Source organism: Grampus griseus (genome assembly GCF_964374135.1).
Source record: "Grampus griseus genome assembly, chromosome: 9".
Classification (NCBI taxonomy): domain Eukaryota; kingdom Metazoa; phylum Chordata; class Mammalia; order Artiodactyla; family Delphinidae; genus Grampus; species Grampus griseus.
Window position 1 is genome coordinate 36,967,695 of NC_139003.1, and position 19,265 is coordinate 36,986,959.

The 19,265-nt window shown below is 41.7% G+C and overlaps 1 protein-coding gene across 1 annotated transcript in view; it reads left to right on the forward strand.

Moving 5' to 3' along the window:
• DOCK4 (dedicator of cytokinesis 4) overlaps positions 1–19,265 on the forward strand; it is a gene marked incomplete at its 5' end in the record, with an annotated part of 331,569 nt that overhangs the window by 60,958 nt on the left and 251,346 nt on the right. The window contains 3 exons of the mRNA XM_082661517.1: positions 2,908–3,004; positions 8,715–8,863; positions 17,180–17,264. Coding sequence (XP_082517643.1) covers positions 2,908–3,004; positions 8,715–8,863; positions 17,180–17,264 — 331 coding nt within the window. The remainder of the gene's footprint in view (positions 1–2,907; positions 3,005–8,714; positions 8,864–17,179; positions 17,265–19,265) is intronic.

Consider the following 19,265-nt stretch of genomic DNA (forward strand, 5'->3'; position numbering starts at 1 on the left):
ATATGGTATAACTACTTTGAGTATGTGGATAAAACTTAAAGAGTCTAGGAGATCCTTATGTTATATGTCTTATATATGTCAGTTACTTTAAGCAGTATTATTATTATTATTTTGATAGTAGTAGTAATTATTTAAAACAGTAGGTTAAAAACATAATTCTAATACTAATAATTACCACTACTATTACTCTTTTAAAAAATGTGTGTCCGTCAGAAATGTTGTGCAGTTATAATCCACCAGAAGTGAGTCAAGCAGAGTTATTAATCCTTTTGGAATTCTTCCACCAGGCTCTATCCAGCTCCCTTCAAGTAAACCAAGGGACACTCCAGAAAACACATGCTTACTCTTTGTTCTGACCTTTCTGCCCTAGTGATCTGGTCTAGGCAATGTTGAAACCCAGGGTTTCTACCCTGTCCCTTAAAGAATCCACTTGAGCAGACCCCCTGCAGCCAGAGTTCTTTGCTGCCTTTGCCCCAAGCCCCACCCTGATCCCCTCAACTCTCCAGAGCAGAGAGCCACCTAGCCCCCATCTTACACTCTGACCGAGGAAGAGAAAAGAGAAGATGCTAGCAAAAACGTCAAGCATCACTTCACCCAGTGAAAGTCCTCTCTCTCAAACTGTATTGGGGTGGGACATAATTTTAATTGAAATAAGTATCTTCTTTTATTTTTTTATTTTTATTTTTGTCCCAGCCAGTAAGTGGTGAGTATCTGGCTCCCTTGAGTCCGAGGAAGTTTAAATATGGATAAAGGTGTCTCAGAATTTGGTCGTATAAGTGTAAGACTTGGTTGTGGGTTCTCCACCTGAAAGAGGGCATGATAAGCATTATACAGCAAGAGAACTTCAGGGTAGAACCAAAATTTATTTTCTTAAAAAAAAAAATGTTGGAATTCATTGAGACTTTAGGTTCTAGGACTATTAACTGGAAGAAAAACTTTAGCCTGAAAACATTCAAGAACACGTGTTGCCAGGTGATTGCTTTCCCAGAGAGGAACCTCTTTGGGATTTTGATGTTACCTGCCTTATTTTCAGGGGATTAGCACCCTGATTGCCCACCAGGATGAAATAGCTGCAAAGTTCATCTCAGAATAACTGAACAAAATATAATTTCAGGGGCAACTACTTATGACAGACTGTTTGAATGTTGATTTTGGTATAATTAAAAGGAAACAGCTGCCTCACCTAAAATGGCAATTCTGTGCTTCTTAAAAATTTACATTTTGGTTGAACAAACCCCAAATCAACTTCCCACAGACTGAATTGCCTTTATGTTCTTTCCTGGGTCTTCAGAGCAATGCAGGACTGACAGGGGTCCTTAAGTTACAGTTTGTGAGGTCACTTCTCTATTGTTTAATTCCTGCTGAGGTCATTTCAGTTTTTAGATGTTAAGTAGGTTGTTGAGTTTCCGGGAAATTCACTGTTCCCTCCTGACCTTGCATTCTATCATTTTATAGTCTCTGTCTCCAGATATTCATCCTTTAAATTGCAACAGCTGCTTCAAAAGCAAAATAAATGCACTACCATTTAAAAATGTCATATTATATAGACTTGATAAAAGGTTCTATATATGTCACAGTTCATATATTACTGTTTACTTTTATTTCTAGTTTTACAGCCCAGCTTTATATTTTCAGCAGTGTGTAAGCTCTAGAAAGCAGTAAAACATCCACAGGGTCAGTACTTTAGCAGCAGTATGAAATGAGGAGAAGAGGCTCTGTTGGTGAAGAAATCAAGGCAAGATTTTAACTCCCATACTTGCTGTCAAGAAAACTTTACAAAAAAAAATTATATGCCCTTTGGACATAACGTCAAAAAGGAATGCAGAGCAGTTATTAGCCTCATGCTACGAAGTAACTTTCCCTTGATCATCCATGTAACCTGGTTCAGTGTCTACATATTAGATATTGTCCTTGGAAAAAAATACTCAAATGAAGAGATAATGCCCATCAGTACAGTCAGTTAGCATTCTTTTGAGAAGCTGTAGTATTAATAGGCACTTACCCATTTTAAGCTGCGCAAAAACTGGAAGAATTTGAAAAAAGAAACTAGGGACGAGAAGAAAAGGTTATTGTATGTCAAAGATAGAATACAGAAGACCAATTCAATCTTCTGTTTTTTCCCTCCATCTCCTTCTATATCTCCTTAATATTAGGACCACCATACATACCCTGCTAGATGTTGGTATGAATATTTTCCAAGTATAGTTTCTGATGTTTAGAAAAGAAATAGGAGAAATATATTACCCTAATCATGGAGCGGAGCGTTCTGCAATGGATATTCAAATATCTGTGATGTCAAACCCTTAATAAGTTCTGTGATGCATGACAACATTACTGATAGTAGTAATCATTTTTCATGGTCTTGTTGGCAAGTCATGAAAATGAAGTGTTAATGAGAACAAGTGAGTGTTCAGTCAGTATATCAGTGTCTAGTTGTTTATAACGGTGAGTTAGTTTAGATGTTTGCAGCCATCAAAGCCTGATCGTTGAATGAGCCTGTCCCTCCCTTTGAGTCCTATAGTCATAGAGCTTGGAAGGCAAAAGCCATCTCACAGTTTCTGTAGCCTGGTGACCTCATGTTACACACAAGGACTTTGGGACTTGGAGAAGTTAAACGAGTTGCTCTTTAGAGGTCAAACTGTGGCTGGAGCAGAACTCTTCTGCTATTGTTGCTTCACCACCACACTGCTCAGACTTGATCTGGATAAAGTGGCTGGTCGTTCTGTTATGGTACTGCCGTAACCCACTTTACATTCCTCACACAAGTTCATGATCGGATCCTGGTTACTGTCTGCAGAACCAAAAATAACTCTGCAGCTTCCTTTCCTGGTTGGCCTTTTAGAGTGTTTAAGATTATTGCCTATGTCATTTGCATATACACTTTGTTGTTGTTGTTGAATTTCACAGACAATTTGAAATGGTTATTCCCACTGAAGACTCTGTTATCACAGAAATGACATCAACATTAAGAGACTGGGGAACCATGTGGAAACAACTCTATGTGGTACGTAACTTTTTAATGGCATCATGTTTCCGATAAAGAATTGTTTTAAGAACTATCTGAACAGGAGTGTCAACTAGCATTTGAGCACATGCTGTAAGTCACTAGTACTCCTCCAGGAATTAGGGATAGAGAGCTTAATAAGACTCAGTGTTGTTTTAATCCCTGTGTCCATTTAGAATGGATTTTGCAAGTTCTTTTTCAAGCCACACGAAGGCAAAAGATCACTTTCCTGGCATCTAATCAAATAGGATGGTTTACATGGAACCAGGGTCAGGCTTTCTGAATACATTTAATTTTCAGGGGGAACTAAACTTATTTTCAATACAATTTTCATATTGGTGGTATTTTTTATGTTCTAATTCTCTATAAATTATTCAAGTATAATAAAAATGATAGGCTGCTTAGCCAGAATCAATGAGAATGTTCTAAATATACAAGAGAAAGGAATGTTTCTTGGGGAAAAAAGGGGTCAGTGTTTTGGGTATATATATATATACCTATTTACATGTTGTACTTACTGAGAGTCTTCTGTGGTGCAAACCCTGTGGGAAGTACTCTATATGTAGTATCTCATTTAATCCTTACTACCACTCAAGGAAATAAAAGACTATGATCATCCTGAGTTTACAAATGAGGAAAATGAGGCCGAGAGTGAAGAACTTGCTGGAGGCCAAGTAGTTGGAAAATGGCTGAGCTGGGATTCCGATGTAAATCTAGTACCCTCCCCTCACTCTGAACCACTGTATATGGGGAATTGGGGGTGACATTTTGGGGAAGATGAATTTATTTCTTCTCTGATTTTCAAAGGAATTTATAGAACAGCTTAATCATTTGAAGGGATGTGCTCAAAATACAAAGGTGTACTTACCCTGACAAAATGATTTGAAATAGCCTGTCAAAGAGAAAATCCAAATTAGTGAGGGACATGGGCACAAAATGACCGTTTTTATTTTCTGCTACATAGAAAATGCAATAGGGGCACTTTCCTGGTGGCGCAGTGGTTAAAATTCCACCTGCCAATGCAGGGGAACATGGGTTCGAGCCCTAGTCTGGGAAGATCCCACTTGCCGAGGAGCAACTAAACCCGTGTGCCACAACTACCGAGCCTGCACTCTAGAGTCTGTGAGCCACAAGTACTGAGCCCGCGAGCCACAACTACTGAGGCCCACACGCCTAGAGTCCATGCTCTGCAATGAGAAGCCACCACAATGAGAAGGCCACGCACTGCAACGCAGAGCAGCCCCTGCTCGCCACAGCTAGAGAAAACCTGCGTGCAGCAATGAAGACCCAGTGCAGCCAAAAATAAATAAATAAATTAATTAATTAATTTAAAAAAGAAAATGCAATAGGATAGTTCATTGAGGCAAGAAAATCTTTAAAAGTCACCAATAAAAACCCTTTTGATGTTGGATTTCTCTGACCATGCCCTCCTGGAGCTGGTGGCATTAGGACTCACTACTAAAATCCACAAGATGATCTTAGATGAAACACAGTGTCTAGGCTTTGCTGGGGTGAGGTAAATGCACTGTCAAGATAACTGAACTCAAGGGCTCTGTGCTGGGAGACTACAAAGGAAATGCAGATCTCCTTTTTAGATTTAAAAAAATTTGTGTTGGAAAGAATATAAAACCCAAGTATTATTTCATTTAATATTGTACCTGACACTAACATGGAAAATGAAACTATGTGAAATTTTCAAATCACTGCATCCTAAGTACCCACTGTAAAAATAATGACAGTGTAAGTGTCAACCATTAGCTGAGCTAAGGCACCAGCACTTTTCCTTTTATGTAGCTGCTGGTGAGGAACAGAGTTGAATTTCCACTTGATTCTTCCTTATCTAGCTATTTTTGCCTGCTTTTGAGGCTGCGAGCATCTATTTTGGGGACATACTTGATTGGCTTGAAAACCTATGTGTTGTAAGCTCTAGGAGTAACCTTCTCACCTCCTACCGTCCTAAGTGACGGAAACAGAGAGAGAATTTTTTCAGAGTTTCCTTGGATACTGGAATGGTAGTCAGTTCTATTAGGAAAAAATATAAAGTTTAACCTGGAAGTACCAGATTTTTGACCTTGAGAAGGAGGCTGACTTGACTCTGTTGGACCTTTTGGTTTCTCTTTTCCTGATGTAAACGTTTTTGCTAAATGTTTTAGTTCAGGTTCATCATGCTTGAGTGTATTGGGGTACTGTCTGTGGTCTTTCCTAACAGTTTTAAGGCTAGCTTCTCCACTGGAAGCTTCTCCACTGGAAGGTGCTTGATGAGCCACTAATATCTTGTCAATTGTAAGTAGTATATGAGATATACTTAATATACTTAGGACATTTAGCATAAAAAAGCACATGGCAGATGCTTGAGAAATGCTATTTGCTCTTTTTAATAACATTGGTAATGACCTAATTAATGTCCTTTCAAATATCACTTAATAAAGTATCAGTAATCTAACCACAAAACGTTTAGGAGAAATACAGCAGCCATCTTTTACCAAGTACTTTTGTGCGGGCCTTTGGGTGGGTATTTCACATCTGTCTTCTGTGGGACTCTGCCAGGTAGTTTTTATTCTCGAAGCTCATCAAAGATAATCTATCCAGAGTCCCATGCTAAGTGGGAAAGCCTGGCTGTAAACTGAGGTCTGCTGCTCCAAAAATTATATTATTTTCATCTTGAGGCAAATCAAAACTTACCCATTCTCTACAACACTAAAATATTTACAGTTCACTTTTTGCAAAAAATATTGCAGAAATTTTCTGATATATTGTAAAAATGTTTAGGTATTTTTCTATTTTAAGTGTTTAATATTGTACCCTACCTTTTTCATTTGACATTAAATCAAAAGCATTCTTCCCGTTTCCTGAACAGTCTTCATAACTATCCAATTTTTAAAATCCAGTTTTTAAAGAAGCATCATTTTCTGACTAGCTGTCAAAACAGGTATGTACTGTTTTCATGCACGAGTAGGGAGGGTTTGCTGGTCAGGACTGCAGTATGTCACTGTTCCTGCCACCTCTTCCTGAAAGGGAAAGCGGACCAACTTGTTTTCCTTTTATAAAGGATCTGACTTCTTCTCAGCTCAATGTTCTCTTAGACTTAAGAACTAGAGGCGACATTATTAGGAAATCAAGCCCATTCTTCTGGACAACTGCAGAACGCCTTCCCCAAGAGCAGGACAAGTGACTTTCACACTGTGACAGTCATTTTAAGCAGAGCTGACTCTCTCCCCAGCTGCATGAGATTTGACTTATATTTTCCTTATGTAATTTCTTTGACTCAAGTGAACTTTTCTTTCTGACCAGAGTTCCTCAAGTTTTTTTTTTTAATTTTAATTTTTTAAATTAATTTTTTAATTGAAGTATAGCTGATTTACAATGTTGTGTTAGTTTCAGGTGAACAGCATAGTGATTCAGTTATATATATGTATATGTATGTGTGTGTGTGTATATATATACATATATATATATATATCCTTTTTCAGATTCTTTTCCATTATAGGTTATTGCAAGATACTGAATATATAGTTCCCTGTGCTACACAGTAGGTCCTTGTTTATCTGTTTTATATATAGTAGTATGTGTCTGTTAACCCCAAACTCCTAATTTATCCCCCCCACTTTCCCCCTTTGATAATTGTAAGTTTGTTCTCTGTGTCTGTGAGTCTCCTTCTGTTTCGTAAATAAGTTCATTTGCAACATTTTTTTTAGATTCCACACATAAGTGAAATCATGTGATGTTTGTTTTTCTGTGTTTGGCTTACTTCACTTAGTATGACGATCTCTAGGTCCATCCTCCTCAAGTTTTTCTTGATCTTCCCTGCTTGTTCTTTTATATGATCTAAACAGAACCCACCTCTCAAGATCCACCAAAACTAACAGCTCTAAATCAAGGTATTCCTTCCTTCATTCTTCAGCTGCTGGGACTACGTAGTGCAGTCTCAGCCATTGTGGTTGGGAGCTTACACCAGGTGAAGAACACAGACACTGACCAGTGACTTAAAACATTATAGCACCTTTGGAATGACTTGTATGGGAGTGTATAACGTGAGTAAAGAGTGAGAGGTTATAGAAGAACAGGCTCAAGAGAATGCTCTAGGAGTTGAGAGCAAGATTATTGATATCTCAGAGGACAGGGATGGTGTCGTGGAGAATCCTTCTTGGTCAGCTGGCACATTGCCTAACCTGCGCAGTACATGAAAATGCTCTTCCAGTCACCAAGCATTGATAAAGCAGAAGATCCATCACTACTTTTTACCAAAAAAAGAAAAAAAGAAAAAGAATGTTATGACTGACCATCTTTACCCATCACCCAGAACTTGGTATTTCTGGCAGCGTATCTCTGTAGAGGACTTTAGATGAACGATCATCTCAATACTTTCGTACCACTATTCACATAGCCTACTAATAATTTTTGTAGAAAGTAAAAGCATGGCTTCTTCTTAAGAAAGATGAAGGGTTGATGGAAGATGAAATACTTATAAAAGGTTTACCTTAAATATCTCTGGGGAAGAGACATACATTTAGATTTTGATAAAGACACAATATTTATAAGAGGGTTTATTCTGAATCAGAACATTAATGATAACAGCATTAGTAGCAGCTGTTACTTACATGATATTTATTCTGGGCCAAGCATTGTTATCAGAGTTTTAATATATGAAGTCATCAATCCCTATAGCAAGCCTATGAGATAGGTACTATGATAGCCATTCTACAGATAAGAAAAGAAGCACAAAGAGGTTAATACACTGCCAAAGGTTTTTCACTCAGTGAAGGGCAAAATTTCAATGCACATTGAGGTAGTTTGTCTTTCAAGTCTGTGCTCTTAATCAGTATACTCTTGGGGTCTCTTCACAAATGTTATCTCTAATCCATAAAATAACCTTACAGGAAGTTAGTACTGTGCCTGTTTCACAGATGGCAAAAGCCATACTCAAAGCCTATAAAACTAGTGAGTGGCAAAACCAAGATTTGAAGCCAGGAGTTTAACCTGTACTTTTTCCAACTAAGTCTCCTCGCTTGATGAATTTCACAGGAGATTAGCCTGAATTTACATGAATGTTCAACAAGTAAGAAAGAAAACATTTCTTTTTAAGTCTAAATACTGACCAGATAATGGCAGTGAAAATTCATCAATGAACGAGTGTGAGAGCCCTCTGTGTACCCAGCTTCTGATGGGAACACAGTAAAGCATTAAGACCAACATGTAAGAAATAATTGGAAAACCGTGTTTTCTGTTGAATTGGCTTTAATTACATGCAGGCATACTTCAGAGAAGGGGAAAAAAGAATGTGAGCAAGAGTTGTAAGGGGAAGATTTCCTGAGGGAGGTGGAGGTCGGGTGGAGCCTTGAAGGGTAGTAGAATTGGATGGAGCTAAAGAAAGAGGATTTGAGGTGGAAACGGAAGCAGAGTAAGTAAAGCCAGAGACCAAGCTTGGGTGTGGAGGCTTAGTGAGGACCCTGGGACACAATGTCTGTGTTGGGGAGTCTGAGAAGTGAAGTTGGATTCTTGGGCAGGAGAACAGCATTGTGAAATGGGATGAAAGCATGTAGAGCAATGAGTGCATTTGAGGACCCAAGGGGAGAGTTTGTCTGTTAATGGAGAATCTGTCCACAGAGTGGCCAGCACACAGAGGGTAAGCAGGACTGCCCCCCATTTCCTCTGTGGTTACCCCATGTCTCAGTGACTGATCATTGAATTTCCGCATTTGTGTATTTCCCAGAGAAATGAAGGCGATCTCTTCCACCGGCTGTGGCACATCATGAATGAAATCCTGGATCTGCGGCGGCAGGTGCTTGTGGGGCATCTCACCCACGATCGGATGAAGGATGTGAAGCGCCACATCACCGCCCGCCTGGACTGGGGCAACGAGTGAGTACTGGCCACTGAGGGGGTGGTCTCTGGTGGCTGAACACAGCAGATGTGACTGCAACACAGGTGTGAGCCACTATGCAGTCCTATCTCTGGAAGACACCAGAGGAGGCTTTTCCATCTTTCCGCTTTGGGGGGCTTAGTGCAAACTCTCACTAGTAGAGTCAAGAACTGCATCCTCTAGGGCTGGTGGGGGTCCCAGGACATTGTCGGTTCTCTACTGCCCTGTGTGCTCTGACAGTGTGCAAATGCTCATGAAATACAAAGTATTCACTGGGGTCAATCAGATATGGCGTCTGCTAAAAATTCATCTTGTTTCAAGGCTTTAGGTTTGGCATGTGAATTTCCTTCTAAATATATTCCTCTTCTTTATTGTGGCAGTAGGTCGTTGGTGTAATCTGGAGGGATACGCTAATGCTAATAGCTTCTGTTAAAAGTCTTAGGACAGGTACCCTGGGTGGGAGGGGGCGTGCTCTCCTTATTGCCCTGATTCTGCCTGTGTATACATATTAGTCTCTTTGAGGAGCTACTTGGGAGAGCTCAGTAAAAAAGCTGCTCTTGACCAAGATTTACTTTTAAATAAAACTGTGAGTGACTAATCTACAATAACAGCCAAGCACTTTAAATAGTATCTCTAATCACTTAAAGCTCTGATGAAGGCTGATTGTGCTAAGTATGAATGTTAATATATGGGGGAGAAATTAGAATAAACCAGCTTTGACTATGATGTTAGTTAGGCTTGTATGGGCTTAAGTTTAAGGACGGTAAATGGTCCCTCGGTATCCTACAAGGTCATAGCCTCCCTCCGTTTCCTCTCCCCAAATCCCCATTTGCTATTTGGACCTTCAAAGGATCTTAGGGCAACAGAATAAAAGAAAAGCCGACAGAAAAAGGAAAAGGCAGTAAAATGTGCACCACAGATAAATTTGCCTCTTGCTGAATCTGGAAAAACTGATCTGAAACGAGAGTGTGCTTCCTCTAACCATAGAAAGTCGCTTTATCAGAAGCCAGTTTTGTTTCCTGCCAAGATATCACATACTACAGGTATGAAGACGTGGACCCACTAACACATTTTAAACCTCTGTCTCATCCAGAGTCCTTCTGGTATTTCGTTGAGTGAGCTGTGCCATTCATCCTTTTACCGACAGTCGGGAGAGCAGCCCTAATTCATTTATCTCAGGGAGATTTATTCATTCTGGGGAGTCAAAAACAAGAGCAGGTTTGGAATGCAGCAAGACATTGTACTCGGAACTCTGCTTTTTTACAATGGGAGGCAAATTCCAGAGCCCTCCTTGACTTCAGTTTCCTCACTTGTCGAAGGAGTAAGTTGAGCTAGAAGAGATCCAAGGCCCCTTTCCACTCCAGGGCAACATGATTCAAAGCACATAGCATTTCCTGAGAGAGATGATTTGCCAGCCACATGCATGGAGCCTCCGGTCTCGCTGTGTGAGATGGGGTAGCACTTTGAGGGGTAGATCTGAAGACTTTTTTTTTTTTTTTTTGCGGTACGCTGGCCTCTCACTGTTGCGGCCTCTCCCGTTGCGGAGCACAGGCTCCAGATGCGCAGGCTCAGCGGCCATGGCTCACGGGCCCAGCTGCTCCGCGGCATGTGGGATCTTCCCGGACCGGGGCACGAACCCATGTCCCCTGCATCGGCAGGCGAACTCTCAACCACTGCACCACCAGGGAAGCCCCTGAAGACTGTTTGACCATGACTTAGGCTGCCCATCTTTCATGTGTTTTTTGTTTGTCTGTTTTGGGAAAACTTTGAGCTTTCTCTGAATTATATTGGCTCTTAGTCATTGTGCTGATCCTCCTTTAAAAGACTAGTTTGTAAATAGGAAGAAAGTTGGATGAAGTTAGCTTATCAAAAATAGCTTAGAAATATAGAGCAGGCAAGAAGATGATACTTTTTCAGTTTTAGGAAGGAAGATGATGACATAAAGAAGGGAAAGGAGGGAAAAACATTAATTATGACTGAATCATGGCTCAGTTTGGACTCATGTAAGTTCTAGCTTGTACTTTGGGCAGCTCTTTGGCTAATTTATGGTACGTTGGTAAAACATTGATGCATGAAAGTGAGCAATGTAATTTATTTAGATCATCCTCAAATTCATGAATTTTCTGAGGTCTCATTCTGTTTCCTTTGAATTTCTTTGACAACTTATTTAAAATGACTTACAGTTTACAGATTGTGCATTTACTGTATTCCTTTAAATATAGTTTTCGTACTGAATGGAAAAGCAAAAGTGGAAAGCAAATTCAGATAATTCTCTTGCATATTAAACTAAGTTGTTCTGCAAAATTGTCTGTCAGCATGTAGATCTCAGGATGAACATAAGTGAAAGGTGTTCAATCTCAAGTTGTATGTCAAACTGTTGAAGAGTGGTGAAGAGAAGCCCTCTAGATGGAGGAAGCTTGGGGGGAGGGGAGGGGATAAGCCATCTTGTTCCCTAAAGGAGATAACCCATGGGTTCCCTTGAACCCATCAGAAGAAGTGTTCTCGCCTGGAAGCCTCGAACAGACTTAAAATAATAGCACCTGTCTCAGTTCTCCGTAGAGTCCTGTGCTGTCCTTTGATTTTCCTGTGGTAATGATACAGGAGGGAGTACCCATTCATTCTTCCTTCCTGATGTCCCAAAGCAGTTCAGTGACTGAGTTAATATAAAACTAACCCCCCACCCACCCATTTCCCTTTCTGGCTTCCCATGTCCTAGGTCCTCTCCTTCCATCCTGTTCCTTCCCTCTTTGCCTCATTTCTTCTTGTTTTTTAGAGCACTGTCCTGATCCTCTTCTGTGAGCTTAGAAACCTCACACAGTGGGAGGGTTATCCTAAGGATATACCTAAGAATTAACAGAACAAAATAGAAACATATCAAAGTCTCTTCACACAGCTAGGACTCCAGGAAGCCAGCAGAAGTTGAATAATCCAAGCCTTATGAGAGGAAAAGACTTGCAGATCACCAGCTCCTGGGGCCCCAAAGCTGAGGAAGGTTCTGGATCCCACACCTGCTCCAGAACCTCTGCTGCTGGGGTTGGTCTTAACTCAGTCATTCTGCAGTGATGTAGATCACTTGTCCTTCATGTTTCTCAGATGGTTGATGCTATGTGAATTTCTAGGTTCTCATTGACAGCCAGTATCCGTTATTCATGTTCAAACTGAGCATTTTATACCAGCTGCTCATGAGCTGCTGGCCAGTCCAGGGATTATTTGTCCTTTGGTCAGGTGCCTACCTGTGGGCCAGTCAGGTGTGGCTCGGGAAGGGGAGATGGTCAGATGACTAAACTACTTCAGCTGCCCCCTGCCCCTCCCAGAAGAAAGTATGGTAGGGCAGCTCCTCATGGAACGTGACATGGGGAAGGAGGTGAGTGCCATGATTCACATGTGGTTGTATGCAGGCACACTGCAGAGATAGGTTTGGCTCCAGACCACCGCAATAAAGCACGTTCGGCTCCAGACCACCACAATAAAGCAGGTTCGGCTCCAGACCACCGCAATAAAGCAGGTTCGGTTCCAGACCACCGCAATAAAGCAGGTTCGGTTCCAGACCACCGCAATAAAGCAGGTTCGGTTCCAGACCACCGCAATAAAGCAGGTTCGGTTCCAGACCACCGCAATAAAGCAGGTTCGGTTCCAGACCACCGCAATAAAGCAGGTTCGGCTCCAGACCACCGCAGTAAAGCACGTTCGGTTCCAGACCGCCGCGATAAAGCAGGTTCGGTTCCAGACCGCCACGATAAAGCAGGTTCGGTTCCAGACCGCCGCGATAAAGCAGGTTCGGCTCCAGACCGCCACGATAAAGCACGTTCGGTTCCAGACCGCCGCGATAAAGCAGGTTCGGCTCCAGACCGGCGCAATAAAGCAGGTTCGGTTCCAGACCGCCGCGATAAAGCAGGTTCGGTTCCAGACCGCCGCGATAAAGCAGGTTCGGTTCCAGACCGCCGCAGTAAAGCAGGTTCGGTTCCAGACCACCACAATAAAGCGGATATTGCAATAAAGCAAGTCACAAAATTTTTTGATTCCCCAGTGCATGTAAAAGTCATGTTTACACTGTACTATAGTCTATTAATGTGCAATGGCAATATGTATTAAAAATATACATATCTTAATTTAAAAATACTCTATTACTAAAAAATGTCAAAACAATTAAGATAGTGACATCAAAGATCATTGATCCCCATAACAAATGTAATAATGAAAAAGTTTAAAATATTTTGAGAGTCACCAAAATGTGACACAGAGACATGAGGTGAACAAATGCTATTGGAAAAATGGCGCAAACAGGTGTGCTTGACACAGGGTTGCCACAAACCTTCAACTTGTAAAAAAACGTAATATCTGCAAAGTGCAGTAAAAACAAGGTATGCCTATATCCTCTTTCCTTTGCTAGATAATCTTTCCTCAGCAATACTCACCTGGTGTCTTCTGATATCTTACGTTGTAGTGCAGTGGTCCTCTCTTGGGACGGGATGGAGAATGGGGAACAGACCCTATCAGAATCCCCTGATGAGGTATAGCAAGGGGGATTTATTAGTCTGCTCAGGCTGCCATAACAAAATACCACAGACTGGGTGGCTTAAACAACAGACATTTATTTTCTCATAATTCTGGAGGCTACTAGTCCGTGAGCAAGGTACCAGCAAATTCAGTTTCTGGTGAGTACTCTGTTGCTGGCTTGCAGATGGCTACCTTCTTACTGTGTCCATACAAGGACAATCTCTGGAGTCTCTTCTTCTTCTAAGGACACCAGTCCTGTTGGATTAGGGCCTCACTCAAATGACCTCACTTAACCTATATTATCTCCTTATAGTCCCTCTTTTCAAATATAGTCATATTGGGGTTAAGGCTTCAACATACAAATTTTGGGAGGACACAGTTCAGAAACTAACAGGGAGACATGGGCATTTTGAAAATGAATTACCGAGTTTGTGCTTTGAAAGTTCAACAAAAATTAGAGAATGGGAGTGTGATTTTTAAGTTTGTTAAAGAGAAACATAAGTGAAGAAAAGTGAGAAACTGTTTTAGTATCTAAAAGCCAAGTCCTACCGTCAAGAGGGCCACAGCCTTGTAATCTTAAAACCAACAATCCCTCAGGGTGGCTGGGGAAGTACCTGGCTTGAAGTATGTGCTGAATTAATAACAGGTTTTTACTTATGAAACCTCTAATGAGGTTTTGGGCAGGTCACAGAATTTTAGGATTTTTTTTTTTAACATCTTTATTGGGGTATAATTGCTTTACAATGGTGTGTTAGTTTCTGCTTTATAACAAAGTGAATCAGTTATACATATACATATGTTCCCATATCTCTTCCATCTTGTGTCTCCCTCCCTCCCACCCTCCCTATCCCACCCCTCCAGGCGGTCACAAAGCACCGAGCCGATATCCCTGTGCCATGCGGCTGCTTCCCACTAGCTATCTACCTTATGTTTGTTAGTGTGTATATGTCCATGACTCTCTCTCGCCCTGTCACAGCTCACCCTTCCCCCTCCCCATATTCTCAAGTCCATTCTCCAGTAGGTCTGTGTCTTTATTCCTGTCTTACCGCTAGGTTCTTCATGACATTTTTTTTTCTTAAATTCCATACATATGTGTTAGCATACGGTATTTGTCTTTTTCTTTCTGACTTACTTCACTCTGTATGACAGACTCTGGGTCCACCCACCTCATTACAAATAGCTCAATTTCATTTCTTTTTATGGCTGAGTAATATTCCATTGTATATATGTGCCACATCTTCTTTATCCATTCATCCGATGATGGACACTTAGGTTGTTCCCATCTCCGGGCTATTGTAAATAGAGCTGCAATGAACATTTTAGTACATGACTCTTTTTGAATTATGGTTTTCTCAGGGTATATGCCCAGTAGTGAGATTGCTGGGTCATATGGTAGTTCTATTTGTAGTTTTTTAAGGAACCTCCATACTGTTCTCCATAGTGGCTGAACCAATTCACATTCCCACCAGCAGTGCAAGAGGGTTCCCTTTTCTCCACACCCTCTCCAGCATTGATTGTTTCTAGATTTTTTGATGATGGCCATTCTGACCGGTGTGAGATGATATCTCATTGTAGTTTTGATTTGCATTTCTCTAATGATTAATGATGTTGAGCATTCTTTCATGTGTTTGTTGGCAGTCTGTATATCTTCTTTGGAGAAATGTCTATTTAGGTCTTCTGCCCATTTTTGGATTGGGTTGTTTGTTTTTTTGTTATTGAGCTGCATGAGCTGCTTGTAAATTTTGGACATTAATCCTTTGTCAGTTGCTTCATTTACAAATATTTTCTCCCATTCTGAGGGTTGTCTTTTGGTCTTGTTTATGGTTTCCTTTGCTGTGCAAAAGCTTTGCAGTTTCATTAGGTCCCATTTGTTTATTTTTGTTTTTATTTCCATTACTCTACGAGGTGGGTCAGAAAGGATCTTGCTGTGATTTATGTCATAGAGTGTTCTGCCTATGTTTTCCTCTAAGAGTTTGATAGTTTCTGGCCTTACATTTAGGTCTTTAATCCATTTTGAGCTTATTTTTGTGTATGGTGTTAGGGAGTGATCTAATCTCATACTTTTACATGTACCTGTCCAGTTTTCCCAGCACCACTTATTGAAGAGGCTGTCCTTTCTCCACTGTACATTCCTGCCACCTTTATCAAAGATAAGGTGTCCATATGTGTGTGGGTTTATCTCTGGGCTTTCTATCCTGTTCCATTGATCTATCTTTCTGTTTTTGTGCCAGTACCATACTGTCTTGATTACTGTAGCTTTGTAGTATAGTCTGAAGTCAGGGAGCCTGATTCCTCCAGCTCCTTTTTTCGTTCTCAAGATTGCTTTGGCGATTCGGGGTATTTTGTTTTTCCATACAAATTGCAAAATTTTTTGTTCTAGTTCTGTGAAAAATGCCAGTGGTAGTTTGATAGGGATTGCATTGAATCTATAGATTGCTTTGGGTAGTAGAGTCATTTTCACAATGTTGATTCTTCCAATCCAAGAACATGGTATATCTCTCCATCTATTTTAGGATATTTTTAAAATACAAAAGTGAGAAGGCTTTGGTTGTATAATTGGAAATGCCATGCAGGAAGGCTTCCGTATTAGAGAGAGTAATGATGTGGAAGGGATGTAGAGCAAAATATCCTCAGAGAATTAAGTGTGTGACCTGGAGTGGGATAATTGAGGGGAGTCTGGTAGAGAGACATCATGAAGCCTTTGGGATAGTTGTGATGGTTACGGAGATGAGTAGAATTATACAGCCTTGACATCAGTGTAGTAAGGTGGATGCCTGGAGAGGAGTATGTTATCAAGGTCACTAGAGGGAAACTGGCAAGATTATACTCATTTTCCTCTGTCCATGGTAAGACATCACAAATCTGATACCATACTTGGTCCCACTGAGGCTGGATATAACGTTAGAATATTTCTTAGCATAGTAATTCACGTATCAGTCACAATGAAACCTGACGTAAGAGATTAAGCCATTTTTGCTACCCCAGGCGTAGACCTATGCTGTCCTAATTTCTGTCCCCTGCCTTTACTGAGTTTCTCCTAATGACTGACCCCAGAACTTGCTATGAATAAGGACCATGCACGTGTTGCCAGAGATTCCCATTATTAATGTGTTAGCTCTGGATATAACTAGGAATTTTGGTGCCAGGTCAAATCCTAAAGGCTACATTTCCCTCTCCTCAACTCTGTTTCTAGAACAAAATTATGTCTATCTCTAGTTTCCACCCCAGTACAAGGAGGAAGAGTTTCTGTGGTAATAGCTTGTAGGGTGCTGAAGGTTCCCCACCATAGAGTACCGAGGCCCCCAGTGGCAGGAGTGCTCCACCAAGAGTGCCAGCCCATTCCTACCCGACCCCATTTACTTGCCTTTGTCATCTTCCGTTTCTCAAGTTATGACCAGTGTTCAGCCTAGTCACTTACTCCAATCACAGTGAGAGGTTAATATAAGGTAAAAAATATGGGTGAGAGAAGCATGGTGGGTGATATATCGAATGTTAGGGAGATACAGTAAAGATAATTATTTTTTTAATTTATTTTATTTTATTTTATTTTTTGGGGGGGGTACACGGGCCTCTCACTGTTGTGGCCTCTCCCGTTGCGGAGCACAGGCTCTGGACGCGCAGGCTCAGCGGCCATGGCTCACAGGCCCAGCCGCTCCGCGGCATGTGGGATCTTCCTGGACCGGGGCACGAACCCGTGTCCCCTGCATTGGCAGGCGGACTCTCAACCACTGCGCCACCAGGGAAGCCCAAAGATAATTATTTTTAATATATCCTATCAAGGTAACTCTTCCGCCAAATGTTTGCAATCTGTTTTCTAGACAACTGGGACTGGACCTGGTGCCTAGGAAAGAGTACGCGATGGTGGATCCAGAGGACATCAGCATTACTGAGCTCTACCGATTGGTAGGTATAGGAATCCTTGGCTCACAGCCTCACTGCTAATTTTGTGGTTTCCATGACACTCTTCATACTTGCTTGATTTTGTAAGAACAGGATGTTCCCGGTTTAATTTGGAGCAAGTAAAGAGAATTGAGAGCTGAGGTGACCATGCCCCAAGTACAAAACTGAGATAATTTACCCACCTCAGAACGCCCTGACGTTCCTACTGAGCCCTCAATGCCCAGGCACTAGGAAGTAAAGACAAAGAAGTTTTAAGTTTTATTTTGCAAATCTTTGTACTTTGCCTAGTCTAGTGAAATCTTTGTATTTTGCCTAGTCTAGTGGAATGGTTACAAGTCATACATATTTATCTGTTCTGTTTCAGGATATTGTTGTGACTAATGGTTTCCAGTTAGTGCTCACCAATATGTTAGCTCCCCTCCCTGCCCTGCTATCACTGTATGCACAGACTCCTGAAAGTATCCCTTCCTTGGTCTCCAAATGCTAGACTTATCCCCCACCTCTCCCAAACCCCAGGCCATCCCTAAGTGCTGAAACTTGTTAATAATCCTGAGATATTTGGTCATCTTGCCCATTGTGGCCTCACCCATTACTTGAGTTTTTTGTCTAGTTACATGGTAGGTTGAAGTTCAGTTATTTACTTGGCATCTAGGTTCCCCGAATCTGGTCCCATCTGCCTTGTATTTTTTTTTTTTTTTTTTGGCTGCGTTGGGTTTTCGTTGCTGTGCGCAGGCTTTCTCTAGTTGCGGTGAGCGGGGGCTACTCTTCGTTGCGGTGTGTGGGCTTCTCGTTGCGGTGCTCTTCTTGCAGAGCACGGGCTCTAGGCACATGGGCTTCAGTAGTTGCAACACGCGGGCTCAGTAGTTGTGACTCACGGGCTCTAGAATGCAGGCTCGGTAGTTGTGGCACACAGGCTTAGTAGCTCCGCAGCATGTGGGATCATCCCAAACCTCTAGAGTGCAGGCTCGGTAGTTGTGGTGCATGGGCTTAGTAGCTCCGCAGCATGTGGGATCTTCCCGAACCAGGGCTCGAACCTGTGTCCCCTGCATTGGCAGGCGGATTCTTAACCACTGCCCCACCAGGGAAGTCTCTAGCCTCGTATTCTTTATTTTTCTTTGCGGTACACGGGCCTCTTGTTGTGGCCTCTCCCGTTGTGGAGCACAGGCTCCGGACGCGCAGGCTCAGCGGCCATGGCTCACAGACCCAGCCGCTCTGCGGCATGTGGGATCTTCCCGGACCAGAGCACAAACCCGTGTCCCCTGCATCGGCAGGCGGACTCTCAACCACTGCGCCACCAGGGAAGCCCCCGTAGCCTCGTATTCTTAATATTTGTATAAAGTTTTACCTAATTTCTAGATACTCACTGAGCTATTTTAAAACCTCAAATCAAAGAAGCCAGTATCCCAGGCGTTTCTTTGCTTTGCTCTAGTTACCACTGCATCTTACCCCACGTTCCAAGGAGGAGTGACTGTGGAAAATAGCTGACTCCTTTTTGGAACATCCTACCTCTCTGGGGATAGCTTCCCAAGCTTAGAGTATTCTTCATAGAATTGCAGATTATTCTTCATCTGAAATTATCTGAAAAATGTGGTGGAAAAAATCATCAGTAAACCCATCAGGTGTATGTCTGATTTGAGAAAGCAGTTCTTAATACCGCTTTCAGTTTTCCCCTTCATCATCAATCTGTTCAGATTATCTACAGCTCATTATTTCCATTGGACTAAATTCCGTTTCTGTGGAGAATTTCCTTTGCTTTACGTTGAGCTTCTTGAGGGTGATGTTTCATGCCGCACCCCTCTGTGGCATCAGTGCTAAGCAGGGTATCAGGCCCAGAGCAAAAACACAGTTGAAGTTTGGTTGGAGGGAGGAGGGCAGAGATGGAGGAAGGGCACACAAGGAGAATATTCGCAGTAAAAGTCACCACTAACTCTTAGCTTATGCAACAAACAAAATCTCTAGAATTGATTTGTCAGCGACATCCTCTAATGGGACATTTTTATTATA